Source organism: Pan troglodytes, chromosome 12 (assembly GCF_028858775.2).
Source record: "Pan troglodytes isolate AG18354 chromosome 12, NHGRI_mPanTro3-v2.0_pri, whole genome shotgun sequence".
NCBI classification, from domain to species: Eukaryota; Metazoa; Chordata; class Mammalia; order Primates; family Hominidae; genus Pan; species Pan troglodytes.
In genome coordinates this window covers 94,047,645-94,066,295 of record NC_072410.2, presented here as the reverse complement: position 1 = coordinate 94,066,295, position 18,651 = coordinate 94,047,645, and the positions used below count along the sequence as shown (strand labels likewise).

Here is an 18,651-nt window from a genome sequence, read left to right as displayed (position 1 = left end):
GGGAAATGATGGAATCAGATTATGGAGATTTGACTATTGAGCAACGGAGTTTGTTGAGTGATTTAATAACCATATTGGGTTTTTGTACAGGGAAGTAATTTAATGGAAATAGTGTAAGAAAATTAGTTTTTCATCAATATATGGGAAGAATTAAAGTGGAAAAACGCTGAAAAGATAGATGCACTTGCCTAGGCCTGAGGTAATAAATGGTTTATTCTCTGGCAGAACATAATTCACTATATTAATTGAAATATGTTTTCCAGTAGACATTAAACACGTAATGAATTGTAGTTCTTGTACATTAGTGTAGCTAAGGATAGAAGTGTAGCAGTATGGATACGAATGTTTAGCTTCATTCCTTGTGATGATACTTGGATTGCCTATCAGAGAGAAATAATAGCTTATATACCACTTCAAAGATTGCAGAGTATTTTTATGAGCTTTTCCTGTTAATCCTTCTGATCAATAGTTTATGACTTCATGAAGATAATGAACATGTTGGAGTGGGATGTGAAAAGAAGGTCTTAGGGAACCAAGTGAGGCACTTTCACTTAGAAGTTAAAATGTTTAAGATTAGTGGTAAGAACTGGCAAAAGTGGTAGGAAGGGTTGCAGTTGATTATGTTTCTATGAAGGCCAGGGAATGATTGGAAAAAAGAATGGTAGTTTTTTTTTTTCCTTGGGAAGTCTTTTGAAATATAAAGGAATTTCATTTCCCTGGTAGGGAAAAATGGAAAAAAACAATTATAATGCTCTATTATATCAAAGTGGAATTCCTAATAACTCTGTGTTGCCCTTTAAGACATTAAAAGGGGCAGGGCGCGGTGGCCCACGCCTGTAATCTCAGCACTTTGGGAGGCCAAGGTGGTTGGATCATGAGGTCAAGAGATCGAGACCAGCCTGGCCAACATGGTGAAACCCCGTCTCTACTAAAAATACAAAAAATTAGCTGGATGTGGTGGCGCGTGTCTGTAGTCCCAGCTACTCGGGAGACTGAGGCAGGAGAATCACTCGAACCCGGGAGGTGGAGGTTGCAGTGAGCTGAGATCACGCTACTGCACTCCAGCCTGGGTGACAGAGTAAGATTCTGTCTCGAAAAAAAAAAAAAAAAAGACGTTAAAAAGGAACACTTCAGTATCTTTAATTTCACATAGTGAATCTATTTTGATTAAATGCTTTTTATTCAGTGACTGTTAAAATATTGAAATTTTTAGCTGTTAGTACTATGTCTCATCTTTTTATTTATAGGATTGTCACCAGACCTGCAATCTATGGAGCAGATTCGGAGAATTATGAGACCTACTGATGTCCCTGATACAGGTAAGTGTAGAGAGAAGTTTAATTGTTTTGTGTAAAGTGTTTTCATATTTGAACTTGATTACATTTAGTGGAAGTAGGATTGGCTTATGTAATAAATAAAAGCTTTTTTCATAGTCAATAAGCCAGCTACAGATTACTTTATTTGCAGTAATACACAATTTGTCACTTTGCACTGATCCTCAAAATGCGGAACCTTTTTATTTATAGTTATAATGTAGTTATTTGATCACAAAAAAGATTTTGCTGTTGAGTCCTTATACCTATTTTTCTAAATTCCCTCATTCATACTAGCATTGGTTATGTTCTTCAAAAATTTGTTAAATTAGACAAAAGTTTTTTAATTAAAATAATCTATTCTTTGCTTCTTAGGCAAAGATACAACTACCTTCTTTTCAAATGTCTAGTAGTTTTTTGTTATTTTCTATGTCCTCTATTTCAAATTTTTAGAGCTTTTTTTCAAGGGGGTGTGGGAGGGATTTCATTCTGTTGCCCAGGCTGGCCTCGAATTCCTAGGCTCAAGCAATCCTCCTGCCTCTTCTGAGTAGCTAGGACTCCAGGCATGTGCCATACCTGGCTTAAATTTTTAGAGCTCTTAAGGCTCTAGAGACCTGTGGTCAGTTTTGTGAAAATTACATTGGAAATCTCTGGGAAGGCTGGGAGCAGTGGCACTCAGGCCTGTAGTCCCAGCGCTTTGGGAGGCTGAGGTGGGCAGGATCACTTGAGGTCGGGAGTTCCAGACCAGCCTGGCCAACGTGATGAAACCCCATCTCTACTAAAAATAACAAAAATTAGCTGGGCATGGTGGTGCGTTCCTGTAATCCTAGCTACTCAAGAGGCTGAGGCACGAGAATTGCTTGAACCTGGGAGACAGAGGTTGCAGTGAGCCGAGATCACACCACTGCACTCCAGCCTGGGTGACAGAGTGAAACTGTCTCAAAAAAAAAAAAAAAAAAAAAAAAAAAAAAAAAGAAAAGAAACAACAATCACCACCACAAAAATGCTGCTCAGAACTACACATCAACCATTATAAATGGTATAGATCCTCTGATGTCAGTAGCCATGTAATACACTGTACGTTGTAATAAATTGTGTTAGGAGCTTTTTTTTTTTTTTTTTTTTTTTTTGAGACAGAGTCTTGCCCTGTCACCAGGCTGGGGGGCAGTGGTGCAACCTCGGCTCACTGCAAGCTCTGCATCCCGGGTTCAAGTGATTCTTCTGCCTCAGCCTCCCGAGTAGCTGGGACTACAGGCGCCCACCACCACACCCGGCCAATTTTTTGTATTTTTAGTAGAGATGGGGTTTCACCATGTTGGCCAGGATAGTCTCGATCTCTTGATCTCGTGATCCACCCACCTTGGCCTCCCAAAGTGCTGGGATTACAGGCGTGAGCCACCACACCTGGCCTGCGTTATGAGCTTTTTTACATAACACGACTTGTTGTGTTGATTATTTTTTAAAGTATGCATTTTATCACAGTTTTTGATTGTAATTATAGAATACATTTGACTTAACAAACTGGTATTTAAATAGTATTTTATTTAAAATGCTGTTTTTAGGCCTGGTGCACTAGTTCATGCTTGTAATTCCAGCACTTTGGGAGGCCAAGGCAGGAAGATCACTTGAGGTGAGGAGTCGAGACCAGCCTGGGCAACATAACACCCATCTCTACAGAGAAAAAAAAAATTTTTTTTTTAATTAGCCACGTGTCGCAGCACCCCGGCTACTCAGGAGGCTGAGGCAGGAGGATCACTTCAGCCTGGGAAGTTGAGGCTGCGGTGACCTGTGATTGTGCTCCTGCATTCTAGCCTGGGTGACACAGTGAGACCCTCTCTTTCAAAAAACACCCAAAGTGCTATTTTTAAAATAAGGTATAATATAAATATGTATTACTAGTCATTCTTCAGAATATCTGTTTATAGTTCAGATGTAAATTTCAAGTGTGATATGCTAGGCTTCTGTTTTTAGCATGTTTTATTTATTTTAGCGTATTTTAATGAGAAGTTTTCGAGATGCTGAAAACAGTTATTTTGATCTTTGATAGTGTCTGCAACATTCAGAAATTTAACTTATAAGTTAATACATTATTTGAAGCAGCCTAGTTGATTGTGATGCTAGCTCATTAAACAATAAATCTTGACTCTGAAATTCTTTTTGAGACAGAATTTCACTCTTGTCGCCCAGGCTGGAGTGCAATGGCCTGATCTCGGCTCACTGCAACCTCTGCCTCCCAGGTTCAAGCAGTTCTCTTGCTTCAGCCTCCCAAGTAGCTGGAATAACAGGTTCCTGCCACTGTGCCCAGCTAATTTTTGTATGTTTAATAGAGACAGGGTTTCACCATGTTGGCCAGGCTGGTCTTGAACTCCTGACCTCTGGTGATCCGCCCACCTCGGCCTCCCAAAGTGCTGGGATTACAGGCGTGAGCCACCATACCTGGCCTGAAATTCTTATCTAGACCCTGTTAAGGTTAAAGAATTCCAGATTGTTGTTGCTACCATTATTTGATTTTTTTAATGCATCCAGAGTGTCATGTTTCCTAAACCTCAAACTGTATTCTGATTTTATACAGTTTTATTGTCTCACTGAAATTATAGATTCTTGAGATCGAGACCATCCTGGCTAACACGGTGAAACCCCATCTGTACTAAAAATTCAAAAAATTAGCTAGGTGTGGTGGTGGGCGCCTGTAGTCCCAGCTACTTGGGAGGCTGAGGCAGGAGAATGGCATGAACCCGGGAGGTGGAGCTTGCGGTGAGCCGAGATCGTGCCACTGCACTCCAGCCTGGGTAACAGAGCGAGACTCTGTCTCAAAAAAAAAAAAAAAAAAAAAAAGAAATTATAGATTCTTAATACCTTAGCTTTCTACTGGAAAGAGGCTGGAAAGTATGAAAGCATTATTAAGCACTGGGTGGGTGTATATTTTCGAAGAGTCAGCTTCAACCAGAAAGGGCTTAAGAATTGAGACTATTCCAGTGGATTTTGTGTGCTAGTGAATTTCTTAAAACATCATACAGGGAGCTTGGGATATATCAATGATAGAGATTGAATACATTGCCACTAATTCTACAAATGGTTTTATAATGCCTTTATCAAGATATGATGTACTGTAACTGAAAATGAAGATGCCCTTTCCTCCTAAACCATACTGTGATGTTTATGGATTATTTAAAATTCTTAAAACTGACTTAACTCTTTAAAAAATATCTTCTTGGCTGGGCGCGGTGGCTCACACCTGTAATCCCAGCACTCTGGGAGGCCGAAGGGGGCGGATCACAAGGTTAGGAGATGGAGACCATCTTGGCTAACACAGTGAAACCCCATCTCTACTAAAAATACAAAAAATTAGCCGGGCGTGGTAGCGGGCACCTGTAGTCCCAGCTACTCGGGAGGCTGAGGCAGGAGAATGGCGTGAACCCGGGAGGCAGAGTTTGCAGTGAGCAGAGATTGCACCACTGCATCCCAGCCTGGGCAACAGAGCGAGACTCCGTCTCAAAAAAATATATATATATCTTCTCTTAGCCACTGCAATTCTTAGAAAATCACTATCACCATCTCAACATCCACCCTTCTTTTAATATCACTACAGTTGGACTTTTACCCACTCTGTTACCCTCAATCACCAAGAAACTTGCATTGAGGTCTGATGATTTAATTGTAAGTTGCACATTTTTGGTCTTCGTCCTACTGCCCTTGTTCATGGCACATTTCCTACTTTAGGACGATTGTTTCCCCTTTCAGGATACGTTTACTATAAAATATTTTTAACCCTGACCTCTTTTCCAGGGCTCCAAACATTACCAAAGTCAAGGATCTGATCTGATTTTGTTCTTCCACATTTAAAAAAAAATCCTCAGGGTCTCAGTAGAAAATGTTTTTTTTTTCGCTCAAGTGATCTGTAGATCAAATACAATTCCAGTGAAATCACAATTGAGTTTTTTATGGAATTAGGCAATTGTTTTTAATGTTTATGTGGAAGAACAAAAGATCAAAAAGTAACCAAGACAATCCTGAAAAAAAAAATGGAGGATACTAGCCCTACCAAATATAAAGACTTATTAAAAAGCTCTAGTCTGTTATTGGCTCAGGGATAAGTAAAATAGACTAACAGAATAGACTGTGGTGCTCAGAAACAGTGGAACCGTAAGGAAAGGATGAACTGTTGAGGAAATACCACTGGGTTGTTTGGTTATTCATATGGAGAAACTACCCAAAAGATGAACAGCCTTTTCCATGTATTGTTGTGCTGTAAGTGCCATAACATATTTCCTATATGTGGAAAGGGTTGGAAAGTACTACCTTAAGAGGCCATGGAAGATTATATTTGTATGGTTTGTATGGTTGCTTTAACAAAAGGATAAGTTACATAGGCTGGAATACTTACGCAAGTGATGGTCATTGTTTAGTAAAAGGTAAGAGGGCAAGAAAGGAACTGAAATTTGATGTAGATGTGCTATATTCTATAAATCTGTAAATTTTGTTCTTAATTGCTGTATTTCTGTCCTTTAAAGGTTTGCTCTGTGATTTGCTATGGTCTGATCCAGATAAGGATGTGCAAGGCTGGGGAGAAAATGATCGTGGTGTTTCCTTTACTTTTGGAGCTGATGTAGTCAGTAAATTTCTGAATCGTCATGATTTAGATTTGATTTGTCGAGCTCATCAGGTATGAAATATAAAACTCTTAAGCTTTTTCTTTTTTCTTTGTTTTTTTTGGGGGCAGACGGAGGGACAGACAGATTCTTGTTCTGTCACCCAGGCTGGAGTGCAATGGCGCAATCTCTGCTCACTGCAACCTGTGCCTCCCGGGTTCAAGCAGTTCTTGTGCCTCAGCCTCCCAAGTAGCTGGGACGATAGCCGTGTGCCACCACACCTGGACTCTTAAACATTTATTATTTGTTAACTTCACATAAGCCCTCTCATTTTGTTTTAAGGAAACATATCCAAGAAAGCTAAATGAGTTGTACAAGGAAAGCAGTAGGAGAGGTGGCAGAGCCAGTTCCTGGATCTCACACTTAACAATCTAGTGATTTGTTAACCTTTTATCACCCTAAAAGAGGAAATGTTTAGAAATATTTTGGGGCTGGGCATGGTGGCTCACATCTATAATCCCAGCACTTTGGCAAGCTGAGGTGGGTGGATTGCTTAAGCACAGGAGTTTGAGACCAGCCTGGGCAACAAAATGAGATTCCATCTCTACAAAAAAAATCAAAAATTTAGCTGGGTGTGGTGGTGTGTACCTGTGGTCCCAGCTACGTGGGAGGCTGAGGTGGGAGGATCGCTTGAGCCTAGGAGATCAAGGCTGCAGTGAGCCATGTTTATGTCACTGCTCTCCAGCCCTTGTGAAAGAGCCAGACCCAGTCTCAAAAAAAAGAATGTATTTTTGTAGTATACAGCAAACCTAACAAAATTTTCAGTGCTTCTTTGAAGCTTTGTAGATATGATTTAGATTTTTTTTTTTTTTTTTTTTTGAGATGGAGTCTCACTCTGTCACCCAGGCTGGAGTGCAGTGGCACAATCTCTGCTCACTGTAACCTCCGCCTCCCAGGCTCAAGCGATTCTCCTGCCTCAGCCTCCGGAGCAGCTGGGATTACAGGCACGCACCACCACGCCTGGCTCATTTTTGTATTTTTAGTAGAGACAGGGTTTCACCATGTTGGCCAGGCTGCCCTTGAACTCCTGAGCTCAAGTGATCTGCGCCTCAGCCTCCCAAAGTGCTGAGATGACAGGCGTGAGCGTGAACCACTGTGCCCAGCCTCATTTTTATATAATCTTTGTGCATAATGGCGATTTTGATAAGAGCAAACCACACTTTAAAAAAGTATTTTTGAGACCATTGAAGAATTTGATTGTGGCTCAGTGCAGTGGCTCATGTCTGTAATTCCAGCACTTTGGGAGGCTGAGGCAGGCAGATCCTTTGAGCCCCAGGAGCTGGAGACCAGGCTGGGCAACATGACAAAACTCCGTCTCCACAGAAGATACAAAACAGCCAGGTGTGGTGGCGTGCACCTGTAGTCCCAGCTTACTTGGGAGGCTGTGGCAGGAGAGTCGCTTGAGCTCAGGAGGCAGAGGTTGCAGTGAGTGTAGATCGTACCATTTCACTCCAGCCTGTGCAATGGGTGTGAAACTCAGTCTCAAAAGAAGAGAACATTTGATTGTAGACTTGGTAATAGGTATGAATTATTTAATCTTTTAATTTTTTGTTTTTGTTTGAGGCCGAGTCTCACTCTGTCACCTAGGCTGGAGTGCAGTGGCATGATCTCGGCTCACTGCAACTTCCGCCTCCCAGGTTCAAGTGATTATCCTGCCTCAGCCTCCCGAGTAGCTGGGACTACAGGCGCCTGCCACCATGCCTGGCTAATTTTTGTATTTTTAGTAGAGACGGGGTTTCACTATACTGGCCAGGCTGATCTCAAACTCCTGACCCCAGGTGATCTGCCCACCTCAGCCTCCCAAAGTGCTGGGATTACAGGTGTGAGCCACTGCTCCTGGCTGGTATCAATTATTTTAGCTGTTTCATAATCATTAATTGTTATGTAAGAAGAATGTCTGTGTTTTTCCAGGAATGCATACTTGAGTGTGTAGAGGTAAAATGACTTGCCTGGGATTTGCTTTAAAATAATATCAGCAAAGAGAAAAGGAGAGGGAGAAGATAAACAAATGTAGCAAAATCATGAAAAGTATTGAATTAGGCTGATGAGTTAATGGGAGTTAATTCAAGTCGTCTTTATCTACTTTTGTGTATATTTGAAATTTTTCATTATAAAAACATTTATACAGTTTAGGGTTTTTAGTTGTCTTTTATGTCCACCACCACTAGATTGTGTACTCTAAGGAAGGGATTACGACTTGTTTTTGAATCTCTGTTGCTTTATATAGTTGCTGACATTGTAGCATAGTGTATCATGCACATACAGTGTTGAATAAATTAATAAAAGCGTATTTAATTAAGTATATGCTGTCCCACAGTACTTCCCTTTCTTTCTGGAGCTTTACTCCCCATGACACTACTGCTGCCTCTTTCTTTGATCCTAAGTGATAAAAATGACTGGCTTTTTATTCTTTGCTTATTGTATATCACATGCCACTTTTATTTAGCAGGATTTCTTGGTGGTTCCATTGAAATGAGGTCATGTTCCCACATCCTTTGATTTTGGCAAAGTAGTTTTTTTTTTTTTTTGTGAGACAGAGTCTCACACTGTTGCCCGGGCTGGTGTGCAGTGGTGCCATCTCGGCTCGCTGCAACCTCCACCTCCCGGGTTCAAGTGATTCTCCTGCCTTAGCCTCCCGAGTAGCTGGGACTACAGGTGTATGCCACCAGCCTGGCTAGTTTTTGTATTTTTAGTAGAGACGGGGTTTCACTATGTTGGCCTGGCTGGTCTCGAACTCCTGACCTCGTGATCCGCCCGCCTCGGCCTCCCAAAGTGCTGGGATTATAGGCACGAGCCACCGCGCCCGGCCTGACAAATAGTTTTTTAAATCAGTAAAACTGTGTTTATGATTTTGATAAATATGCCTTCTATTAGATAAGAAGGCAGAATTGCTAAGTTTCCTAACTAAAATGACCCCTGATAATCAGTTTTTTTCAGCCATAGATCTTCATTCACTGGTCTTTTCAAAAATAAATGATGATTTTTAAAAATCAGGTTTCTGAACTACACTAGTTTGCATGGTCTTTTGTTTTCCAGAAACTGCCAAAATCCTTCTATTGTGCTTATTTTCAAATAATTGTCTCTAAAATTCTAGAAATATTCCCTTTAAAAAAGAAAATTTGAAAGAATGAACAAGTAAGCAAACTAAAAAACCAAGAACTAAAAACGTGGAGTCCATGACCAGCCTGGGCAACACAGTGAAACACGAAACCCCGTCTCTACAAAAAAATACAAAAAACTGGCTGGGCACCTTGGCTCACGCCTGAAGTCCCAGCATTTTGGGAGGCTGAGGCGAGTGGATCACCTGAGGTCAGGAGTTTGAGGCCAGCCTGAAAAACATGGAGAAACCCCATCTCTACTAAAAATATAAAATTAGCCGGGCACGGTGGCACATGCCTGTAATCCCAGCTACTTGGGAGGCTGAGGCAGGAGAATTGCTTGAACCTGGGAGGCAGAGGTTACCGTGAGCCGAGATCGCGCCGTTGCACTCCAGCCTGGGCAACAAGAGCAAAACTCCATCTCAAAAAAAAAAAGAAAAGAAATACAAAAAAATTAGCCAGGCATGGTGGCACACACCTGTGGTCTCAGCTACTCAGGAGGCTGAGGTGGGAAGATCTCTTGAGCCCCAGAAAGTTGTGACTGCAGTAAGCCAAGATTGCACCACTACACTCCAGCCTAGGCAGCAGAGCGAGACCCTGTCTCCACACAAGCACATACACAGAGAAACAACTAAAAACATGAGTGCCATTTGCTATGTGGAGCAGGGGTCACAGGGATTAGATAAGGTGGCTATGGTCTTAGGAGAAAAGGTTCATCTAAATTGTACCATAAGGTAATTTCAGCAGAAGCATGTTCCTAGTACTGAGGTAGGAGTTATTTTAATAAGTAAATGCCTTCGTAATTGCTTTTTTATATTAGCAAGTGGTGTAGGATAATTTTGCTAATTAAAAGATACCTAAAATAAATTGAAAAGTAATCTTGCCCACCGTAAATAAATATAAAATATTTACATATTATTGTGTACCTCAAATTTGTAGACTGAGAGAAAAATTGTTTAAATTACTCAGAAATTGACAACTGGTTCTAGAAATGTTAACTCATCAAGGCCAGGCATGGTGGCTCACACCTGTAATCCCAGCACTTTGGGAGGCCGAGGCGGGCAGATGACCTGAGGTCAGGAGTTTGAGACCAGCCTGGCCAACATGACGAAACCTCATCTCTACTAAAAATACAAAAATTCATCGGGCTTGGTGGTGGGTGCGTGTAATCCCAGCTATTTGGGAGGCTGAGGCAGGAGAATGTCTTGATCTGGGAGGCAGAGGTTGTAGTGAGCCGAGATCATGCCACTGTACTCCAGCCTGGGTTGACAGAGCAAGATTCCATCTCAAAAAATAAAAAATAAAAATAAAAATACAGTCTGTTGGCAGTTAATTTAAGGAGCATGATCCATGTAAATTAAACTCAACTTAGTAATGTTTTCAGTGTGTAGCCAGTAGTGTTTTCAGTGTGTAGCCATGTAATAATAATACATATTTTAAAAGCAAAGCAAGAAGTAAGCTCTTTGCAAAGTCGTTCATTGTCTATTGTTGCTCATTTAATTAAGGATTCTGTAGTTGGATTATAATGCCCTCATCAAAGTAATAATTGATGTCCCTCTGAAAAACATGTAGATTAATTAAAATAAAATTTAAAACTTAAAAACAAAAAAAGTACTTAGTGTCCCAGCTCCCTGTAGTCATGATGCCTATTAGTATATTTTGTTTCATGGGGAGCCTTGCAAATGGCATGATTTTTAAGCTTTCAGGAGTGGTGAATTTATTATTCCAATTAAGCTAAATTGTTTCCATTATAGAAAAGGCACACCAGTTTTAATGTTCTAAGCAAAGTTTAAGAATAAAAATCACAACTTCCAAAACAAAACAGGGTGGTTTGGGGGTGAGGTGGGGCACAGTCTTTGCCACCTTAACCTTAATTAGTATAGATGGTTCAGAATTACCCACCAATAAATGTTTTTTCTTCTGACATTTCCTTTGACAGGTGGTGGAAGATGGATATGAATTTTTTGCTAAACGACAGTTGGTAACCTTATTTTCAGCCCCAAATTACTGTGGCGAGTTTGATAATGCTGGTGGAATGATGAGTGTGGATGAAACTTTGATGTGTTCATTTCAGGTATGATGTAAACATAAATATATAAGAACTAGAAATCTAATAAAAACTATTATCAGAATTCGTTTTAGATTTGTGAAGTTTCCTTGAGCAAGTGTTGAAAGTCTGTTTAATTCAGAAGTGATTACCACTCAAACTCATTAGATATTTCTATTTTCAGTCACAAAATTTCCAGCATTTGTGGTATATATCAAATTATGACCGTTTTAGGGAACCTAAGTTACGTCAGTCATTCTTGATTCAGATGTTTAAATTGTTAAAATTCCTCTATGACCTTTTGAATAGTGGCTTACTAAAAGAATGTGAATGTAATGAATAGTTTAGGCTTTTGTTTTCTTTTGCAAAGTAAATGGGCGGAACAGACACTGGGAAAAGAATTACAAACTCAGATGAAAATAAAGTAAAATAGTTCCCTGGCTGGGCACGGTGGCTCACTCCTGTAATCCCAGCACTTCGGGAGGCTGAGGTGGGCGGATCATGAGGTCAGGTGATCAAGACCGTCCTGGCTAACACTGTGAAACCCCATCTCTACTAAAAATACAAAAAAATTAGCCGGGCGTGGTAGCATGCACCTATAGTCCCAGCTACTTGGGAGGCTGAGGCAGGAGAATGTCATGAACCCGGGAGGCAGAGGTTGCAGTGAGCCGAGATTGCGCCACTGCACTCTAGCCTGGGTGACAGAGCGAGACTTGGCCCCCCAAAAAAAATAGTTTCCTGAGGAAAAAAAACTTTCAAAATAATATTAAACTACCCATTTATGTCATAGGAACATTTATTTATTTATTTTTTTCTTTTGAGGAAGCACATTATATACCATGTACAGGGGGTTGTTTGCTCACTTTTATTATAATATTTTTATTAATTTATGTACGTACTAGGTTCAGGGGGTACATGTGCAGGTTTGTTCCATGTGTAAATTACATATTGCTGAGGTTTGGTGTATGAATGATCTTATCTCCCAGGTAGTGAGCATAGAGTTTTTCATTTCACATTCCCCCTCACCCTTTCCACTCTAGTAGTCCCCAGTGTCTATTGTTGCCATCTTTATGTCCATGTTTACCCAGTGTTTAGCTCCTGCTTATGAGTGAGAATATGTGGTATTTGATTTTCTCTTCCTGCATTAATTGGCTTAGGATAAAGGCCTCCAGCTGCATCCATGTTGCTGCAAAGGACCTGATTTCCTTCCTTAATTTTATGGTCGCATAGTATTCCATGGTGTATATGTACCACATTTTCTTTATCCAGTTCACTGTTGATGGACATCTAGGTTGATTACATGTCTTTGCTATTGTGAATAGTGCTGTGATTAACATACAAGTGCTTGTCTTTTTTTGTACATACCCAAAGTAGTGGGATTGCTGGGTCGAATGGTGGTTGTTTTAAGTTCTTTGAGAAATCTACACACTGCTTTCCACAGTGGCTGAACTAATTTACACTCCCACCAGCAATGTTTGAACATTCCTTTTTCTCCACAACCTTGCTGACATCTATTATCTTTTAACTTTTTATTAATGGCTATTCTGACTGGTGTGAGACAGTATCTTGTGGTTTGATTTACATTAATAGTTAGTGATGAGGAGCATTTTTTCATATATTTGTTGGCTGCACGTTTGTTTTTTGAGAAGTGTCTGTTCATGTCCTTTGCCCATTTTTAATGGGGTTGTTTTTTGCTTGTTGAATTAAGTGCCTTATAGAGTCTGGATATTAGACCTTTGTTGGATGCATAGTTTGTATTTTCTCTCATTCTATAGATTGTCTGTTTATTCTGTTGATAGTTTATTTTGCTGTGCAGAAGCTCTTTAGTTTATTTTGGTCCCACTTGTCAATCATTATTTTGGTTGCAGTTGCTTTTGGGGACTTGGTCATAAATTATTTCCCAAGGACAGTATCCAGAATGGTATTTCCTAGGTTTTCTTCTAGGGTTTTTATAGTGTGAGGTCTTATATTTAAATCTTTAATCCATCTTGAGTTAATTTTTGTATATGGTGAAAGGGGTCCAGTTTCAGTCTTCTGCATATGGCTAGCCAGTTATCCTAGCACCATTTATCAAATAGGCAGTCTCTTCTCCATTGCTTGTTATTGTTGACTTTGTTCAAGATCAGATGGTTGCAGGAGTACAGCTTTATTTCTGGCTCCTCCATCCTGTTCCATTGGTTTATATGTCTGTTTTGGTACCAGTACCATGCTGTTTTGGTTACTGTAGCCTTATAATGTACCTTGAAGTTGGGTAGTGTGATGCTTCTGGCTTTGTTCTTTTTGCTTAGGATGCTTTGGCTATTCGGGCTCTTTTTCAATTTCATATGAATTTTAGAAAAGTTTTTTTCTAATGCTGTGAAAAATGACATTGGTAGTTTGATAAGAAGAGCATTGGATCTGTAAACTACTTTGGACAGTATGGAGATTTTAACAATATCGATTCTTCTATCCATGAGCGTGGAATGTTTTTCCATTTGTTTGCATCACCTCTGATTTCTTTCAGCAGTGCTTTGTAGTTGTAGAGATCTTTCACCTCCTTGGTTAGCTGTATTCCTTGATATTCTTTTTGTGGCTATTGTAAATGCAGTTCTTGATTTGGCTCTCAGCTTGGATGTTTTTGATGTATAGAAATGCTACTGGTTATTATACATTGATTTTGTATCCTGAAACTGATTAACAAAGTTGTTCATCAGTTCCAGGCACGTTTTGGCAGAGTCTATGGGGTTTTCTATGTATAGAATCATTATCGTCAGTAAAGATTGTTTATCTTCCTCTCTTCTTATTTGGATGCCTTTTATTTCTTTATCTTGCCTGATTACTCTGGCAGGGACTTTCAGTACTCTGTTGAATAGGGGTGGTGAGAATGGTCATCCTAGTCTCTTGTTCCAGTTCTCAAGGGGAATGCTTCCAGCATTTCCCTTTTCAGTACGATGTTGGCTGTGGGTTTGTCAGATGGCTCTTACTATTTTGAGGTATGTTCCTAATTTTTCAGTGCCTAATTTGTTGAGGGTTTTTAACATGAAAGGATGTTGAATTGTATTGAAAGCCTTTCTGCATCTATTGAGATGATCATATGGTGTTTGTTTTTAATTTTATGAGGTGAATCACATTTATTGATTTGCATATGTTGAAACCTTGCACCCCAGGAATAAACCCTTCTTGATTGTGATGAGTTAACTTTTTGATGTGTTGCTGGATTCAGTTTTAGTATTTTGTTGACGATTTTGCATCTGTGTTCATCAGGGATATTGGCCTGAGGTTTTCTTTTTTCCTTGTGCCTCTGCTAGGTTTTGGTATTACAATGATGCTCACTTCGTAGACTGAGTTAGGGAGGAGGTCCTCTTCCTGGATTGTTTGGAATAGTTTCAGTAGGATTGGTACTAGCTCTTTGTACATCTGATATAATTCAGCTGTGAATCTTTCTGGGCCAGGGCTTTTTTTGGTTTATAGGTTTTTTTTATTACTGATTCAGTTTTGGAACTTGTTATTGTTCTGTTCAGGATTTTAATTTCCTCCTGGTTCAGTCTTGGGAGTTGGTGTGTGTTTCTATGAATTTATTCATTTCTTAGGAGGTCATGTGTGTTTCTGTGAATTCATTTCTTGGGAGCGCGTGTGTGTTTCTGTGAATTTATTCATTTATTCTAGGTTTCCTAGTTTGTGTGCACAGGTGTTTATAATCTCTAGGTATTTTGTATGTCTGTGGGGTTGGTTGTAATGTCACCTTTCTCATTTCAGATTGTGCTTATTTGGATCTTTTCTTAATCTACATAGCAGTCTATCTTGTTTATTCTTTTGAAGAACCAACTTTTGGTTTCAACATTTACATTTTTAAAAGAGGCCAGTTTTAGCTTTAGTGTGCTCCTACAAATCATTCTTGTTCACTGAGTAAAACAGCTTCAGTACTTTGCTTTTGCAAAGGCTATTCTATGTCTTTGATGTACACACACTGTATTTCTCTTAAAATGCATTGGGGCTTTCCCATTCCTCTTTCTCTTTATCATAATATACTATTTCCATCAATTAGTACAATTGAATGGTAAATGGTTGATTGCTCATTTACAAATTAAATATAGTAACCATACCTTATCCTTCCAGCAGTTGTCATAGAGGTGTTGGATTAATATATTCTCTTCACTAAGGCACTATTATGTTCTAAATAGTTTTTAAAAAATACTTTGTACATATTTCTATACTGTTTTAGTTTTGGAAAATCATGACTTTTTTATGTATAATGTAGGTTAAAGCTCTATTTACATCCACCAGAATGAGTGTAGTAAAAAAGCCAGACTGTATCAAGTTTTGGCAAGGATTTGGAGGCATTAGAATCTTCATACATTAATGGTGGGAATAGAGTTCTCATATGATGCAGCAGTTTTACCTCTAGGTATATACCCAAGATATATGAAAACATGTTCACACAAAAACTGTTACATAAATGTGCATTATTCCTTATAGCCGAAAAAGTCACACAATTCAGATGTCCATCAGCTACTGAATAGATAAACTGTGGTACATCCATACAATGGACTGTACAATGTACAACTCAGCAATAAAAAGGAATGAAGGACTGATACTTCAAAACTGGTTTTGAAAACCTGAGTGAAAGAAGCCAGTCACAAAAGACCGCATATTATATGATGCCAGTTATATGAAATGTTCAGAATAGGCAATTCTATAGAGACACATAGTAGATTAGTAGTTGGTTAGAGTTAGAGGATGTGGAGAGCAGGAATGGGGAGTGACTGCTGATGGGAACAAGCTTTCTTTTTGGGGTGACAAATGTTCTAAAATTAGATTTATATCAATAAAGCTGTTTTTTAAGTAAAAAGATCTATTTATACATAAATAAATAAGGTCTGAAGGGTTTGTGACTTGTAGGTTAGTTACCCTCCTAAGTTACTGTATCAGAATTATGATGACAACATAGATCTTCTGACTCTTAAACCAGTGTTCTTTTCCTCACAACAGAGATACACTAAGTTCAAAAAGTTTTTTACTTAAATCTAAGGATTGGATAGTTGATAGAGTTAGTGTACTTTTGTTATTAAAATATGAGTGGAATGACAAAGTTCAGACATTTGCACACTTTAAGAAATGTTTATGGAACTTTGCTATTCTACATTTTTATTGCATTTTTGCAGTTTATGCCATTTATTGAAAATCACAATTGTAACAATTTTCTTAACTTACTGTACATGAAAAAATAACATTATTTGTTAATAATTTACTTTAAGATATTGAAACCATCTGAAAAGAAAGCTAAGTACCAGTATGGTGGACTGAATTCTGGACGTCCTGTCACTCCACCTCGAACAGCTAATCCGCCGAAGAAAAGGTGAAGAAAGGAATTCTGTAAAGAAACCATCAGATTTGTTAAGGACATACTTCATAATATATAAGTGTGCACTGTAAAACCATCCAGCCATTTGACACCCTTTATGATGTCACACCTTTAACTTAAGGAGACGGGTAAAGGATCTTAAATTTTTTTCTAATAGAAAGATGTGCTACACTGTATTGTAATAAGTATACTCTGTTATAGTCAACAAAGTTAAATCCAAATTCAAAATTATCCATTAAAGTTACATCTTCATGTATCACAATTTTTAAAGTTGAAAAGCATCCCAGTTAAACTAGATGTGATAGTTAAACCAGATGAAAGCATGATGATCCATCTGTGTAATGTGGTTTTAGTGTTGCTTGGTTGTTTAATTATTTTGAGCTTGTTTTGTTTTTGTTTGTTTTCTCTAGAATAATGGCAAATACTTTTAATTTTTTTCCCTAAACATTTTTAAAAGTGAAATATGGGAAGAGCTTTACAGACATTCACCAACTATTATTTTCCCTTGTTTATCTACTTAGATATCTGTTTAATCTTACTAAGAAAACTTTCGCCTCATTACATTAAAAAGGAATTTTAGAGATTGATTGTTTTAAAAAAAAATACGCACATTGTCCAATCCAGTGATTTTAATCATACAGTTTGACTGGGCAAACTTTACAGCTGATAGTGAATATTTTGCTTTATACAGGAATTGACACTGATTTGGATTTGTGCACTCTAATTTTTAACTTATTGATGCTCTATTGTGCAGTAGCATTTCATTTAAGATAAGGCTCATATAGTATTACCCAACTAGTTGGTAATGTGATTATGTGGTACCTTGGCTTTAGGTTTTCATTCGCACGGAACACCTTTTGGCATGCTTAACTTCCTGGTAACACCTTCACCTGCATTGGTTTTCTTTTTCTTTTTTCTTTCTTTCTTTTTTTTTTTTTTTTTTTTGAGTTGTTGTTTGTTTTTAGATCCACAGTACATGAGAATCCTTTTTTGACAAGCCTTGGGAAGCTGACACTGTCTCTTTTTCCTCCCTCTATACGAAGGATGTATTTAAATGAATGCTGGTCAGTGGGACATTTTGTCAACTATGGGTATTGGGTGCTTAACTGTCTAATATTGCCATGTGAATGTTGTATACGATTGTAAGGCTTATGTCACTAAAGATTTTTATTCTGATTTTTTCATAATCAAAGGTCATATGATACTGTATAGACATGCTTTGTAGTGAACTATAGTAGCAATAATTTCTGTACCTGATCAAGAGTTTATTGCAGCCTTTCTTTTCCTATTTCTTTTTTTTAAGGATTAGTATTAACAAATGGCAACGAGTAGAAAAGTTAACATGAAGATTTTAGAAGGAGAGAACTTACAGGACACAGATTTGTGATTCTTTGACTGTGACACTATTGGATGTGATTCTAAAAGCTTTTATTGAGCATTGTCAAATTTGTAAGCTTCATAGGGATGGACATCATATCTATAATGCCCTTCTATATGTGCTACCATAGATGTGACATTTTTGACCTTAATATCGTCTTTGAAAATGTTAAATTGAGAAACCTGTTAACTTACATTTTATGAATTGGCACATTGTATTACTTACTGCAAGAGATATTTCATTTTCAGCACAGTGCAAAAGTTCTTTAAAATGCATATGTCTTTTTTTCTAATTCTGTTTTGTTTTAAAGCACATTTTAAATGTAGTTTTCTCATTTAGTAAAAGTTGTCTAATTGATATGAAGCCTGACTGATTTTTTTTTTCCTTACAGTGAGACATTTAAGCACACATTTTATTCACATAGATACTATGTCCTTGACATATTGAAATGATTCTTTTCTGAAAGTATTCATGATCTGCATATGATGTATTAGGTTAGGTCACAAAGGTTTTATCTGAGGTGATTTAAATAACTTCCTGATTGGAGTGTGTAAGCTGAGCGATTTCTAATAAAATTTTAGTTGTACTCTTTTAGTAGTCATAGTGAAGCAGGTCTAGAAAATAAGCCTTTGGCATGGAAAAAGGGCAATGTTGATTAATCTCAGCATTAAACCACATTAATCTGTATCCCATTGTCTGGCTTTTGTAAATTCATCCAGGTCAAGACTAAGTATGTTGGTTAATAGGAATCTTTTTTTTTTTTAAAGACTAAATGTGAAAAAATAATCACTACTTAAGCTAATTAATATTGGTCATTAAATTTAA

At 38.2% G+C, this 18,651-nt stretch overlaps 1 protein-coding gene across 7 annotated transcripts in view; it reads left to right on the top strand.

The window, feature by feature from the left end:
* Positions 1-18,183, top strand: part of PPP1CB (protein phosphatase 1 catalytic subunit beta) — a 49,396-nt gene extending 31,213 nt beyond the window's left edge. For all 7 annotated transcript variants that reach the window (XM_063789201.1, XM_016948274.4, XM_063789202.1 and 4 more), the window contains 4 exons: positions 1,248-1,319; positions 5,825-5,976; positions 11,000-11,134; positions 16,342-18,183. In XM_063789201.1, coding sequence (XP_063645271.1) covers positions 1,248-1,319; positions 5,825-5,976; positions 11,000-11,134; positions 16,342-16,446 — 464 coding nt within the window. In that variant the 3' untranslated portion in view covers positions 16,447-18,183. The remainder of the gene's footprint in view (positions 1-1,247; positions 1,320-5,824; positions 5,977-10,999; positions 11,135-16,341) is intronic.
* Positions 18,184-18,651: the final 468 nt, after the last annotated feature.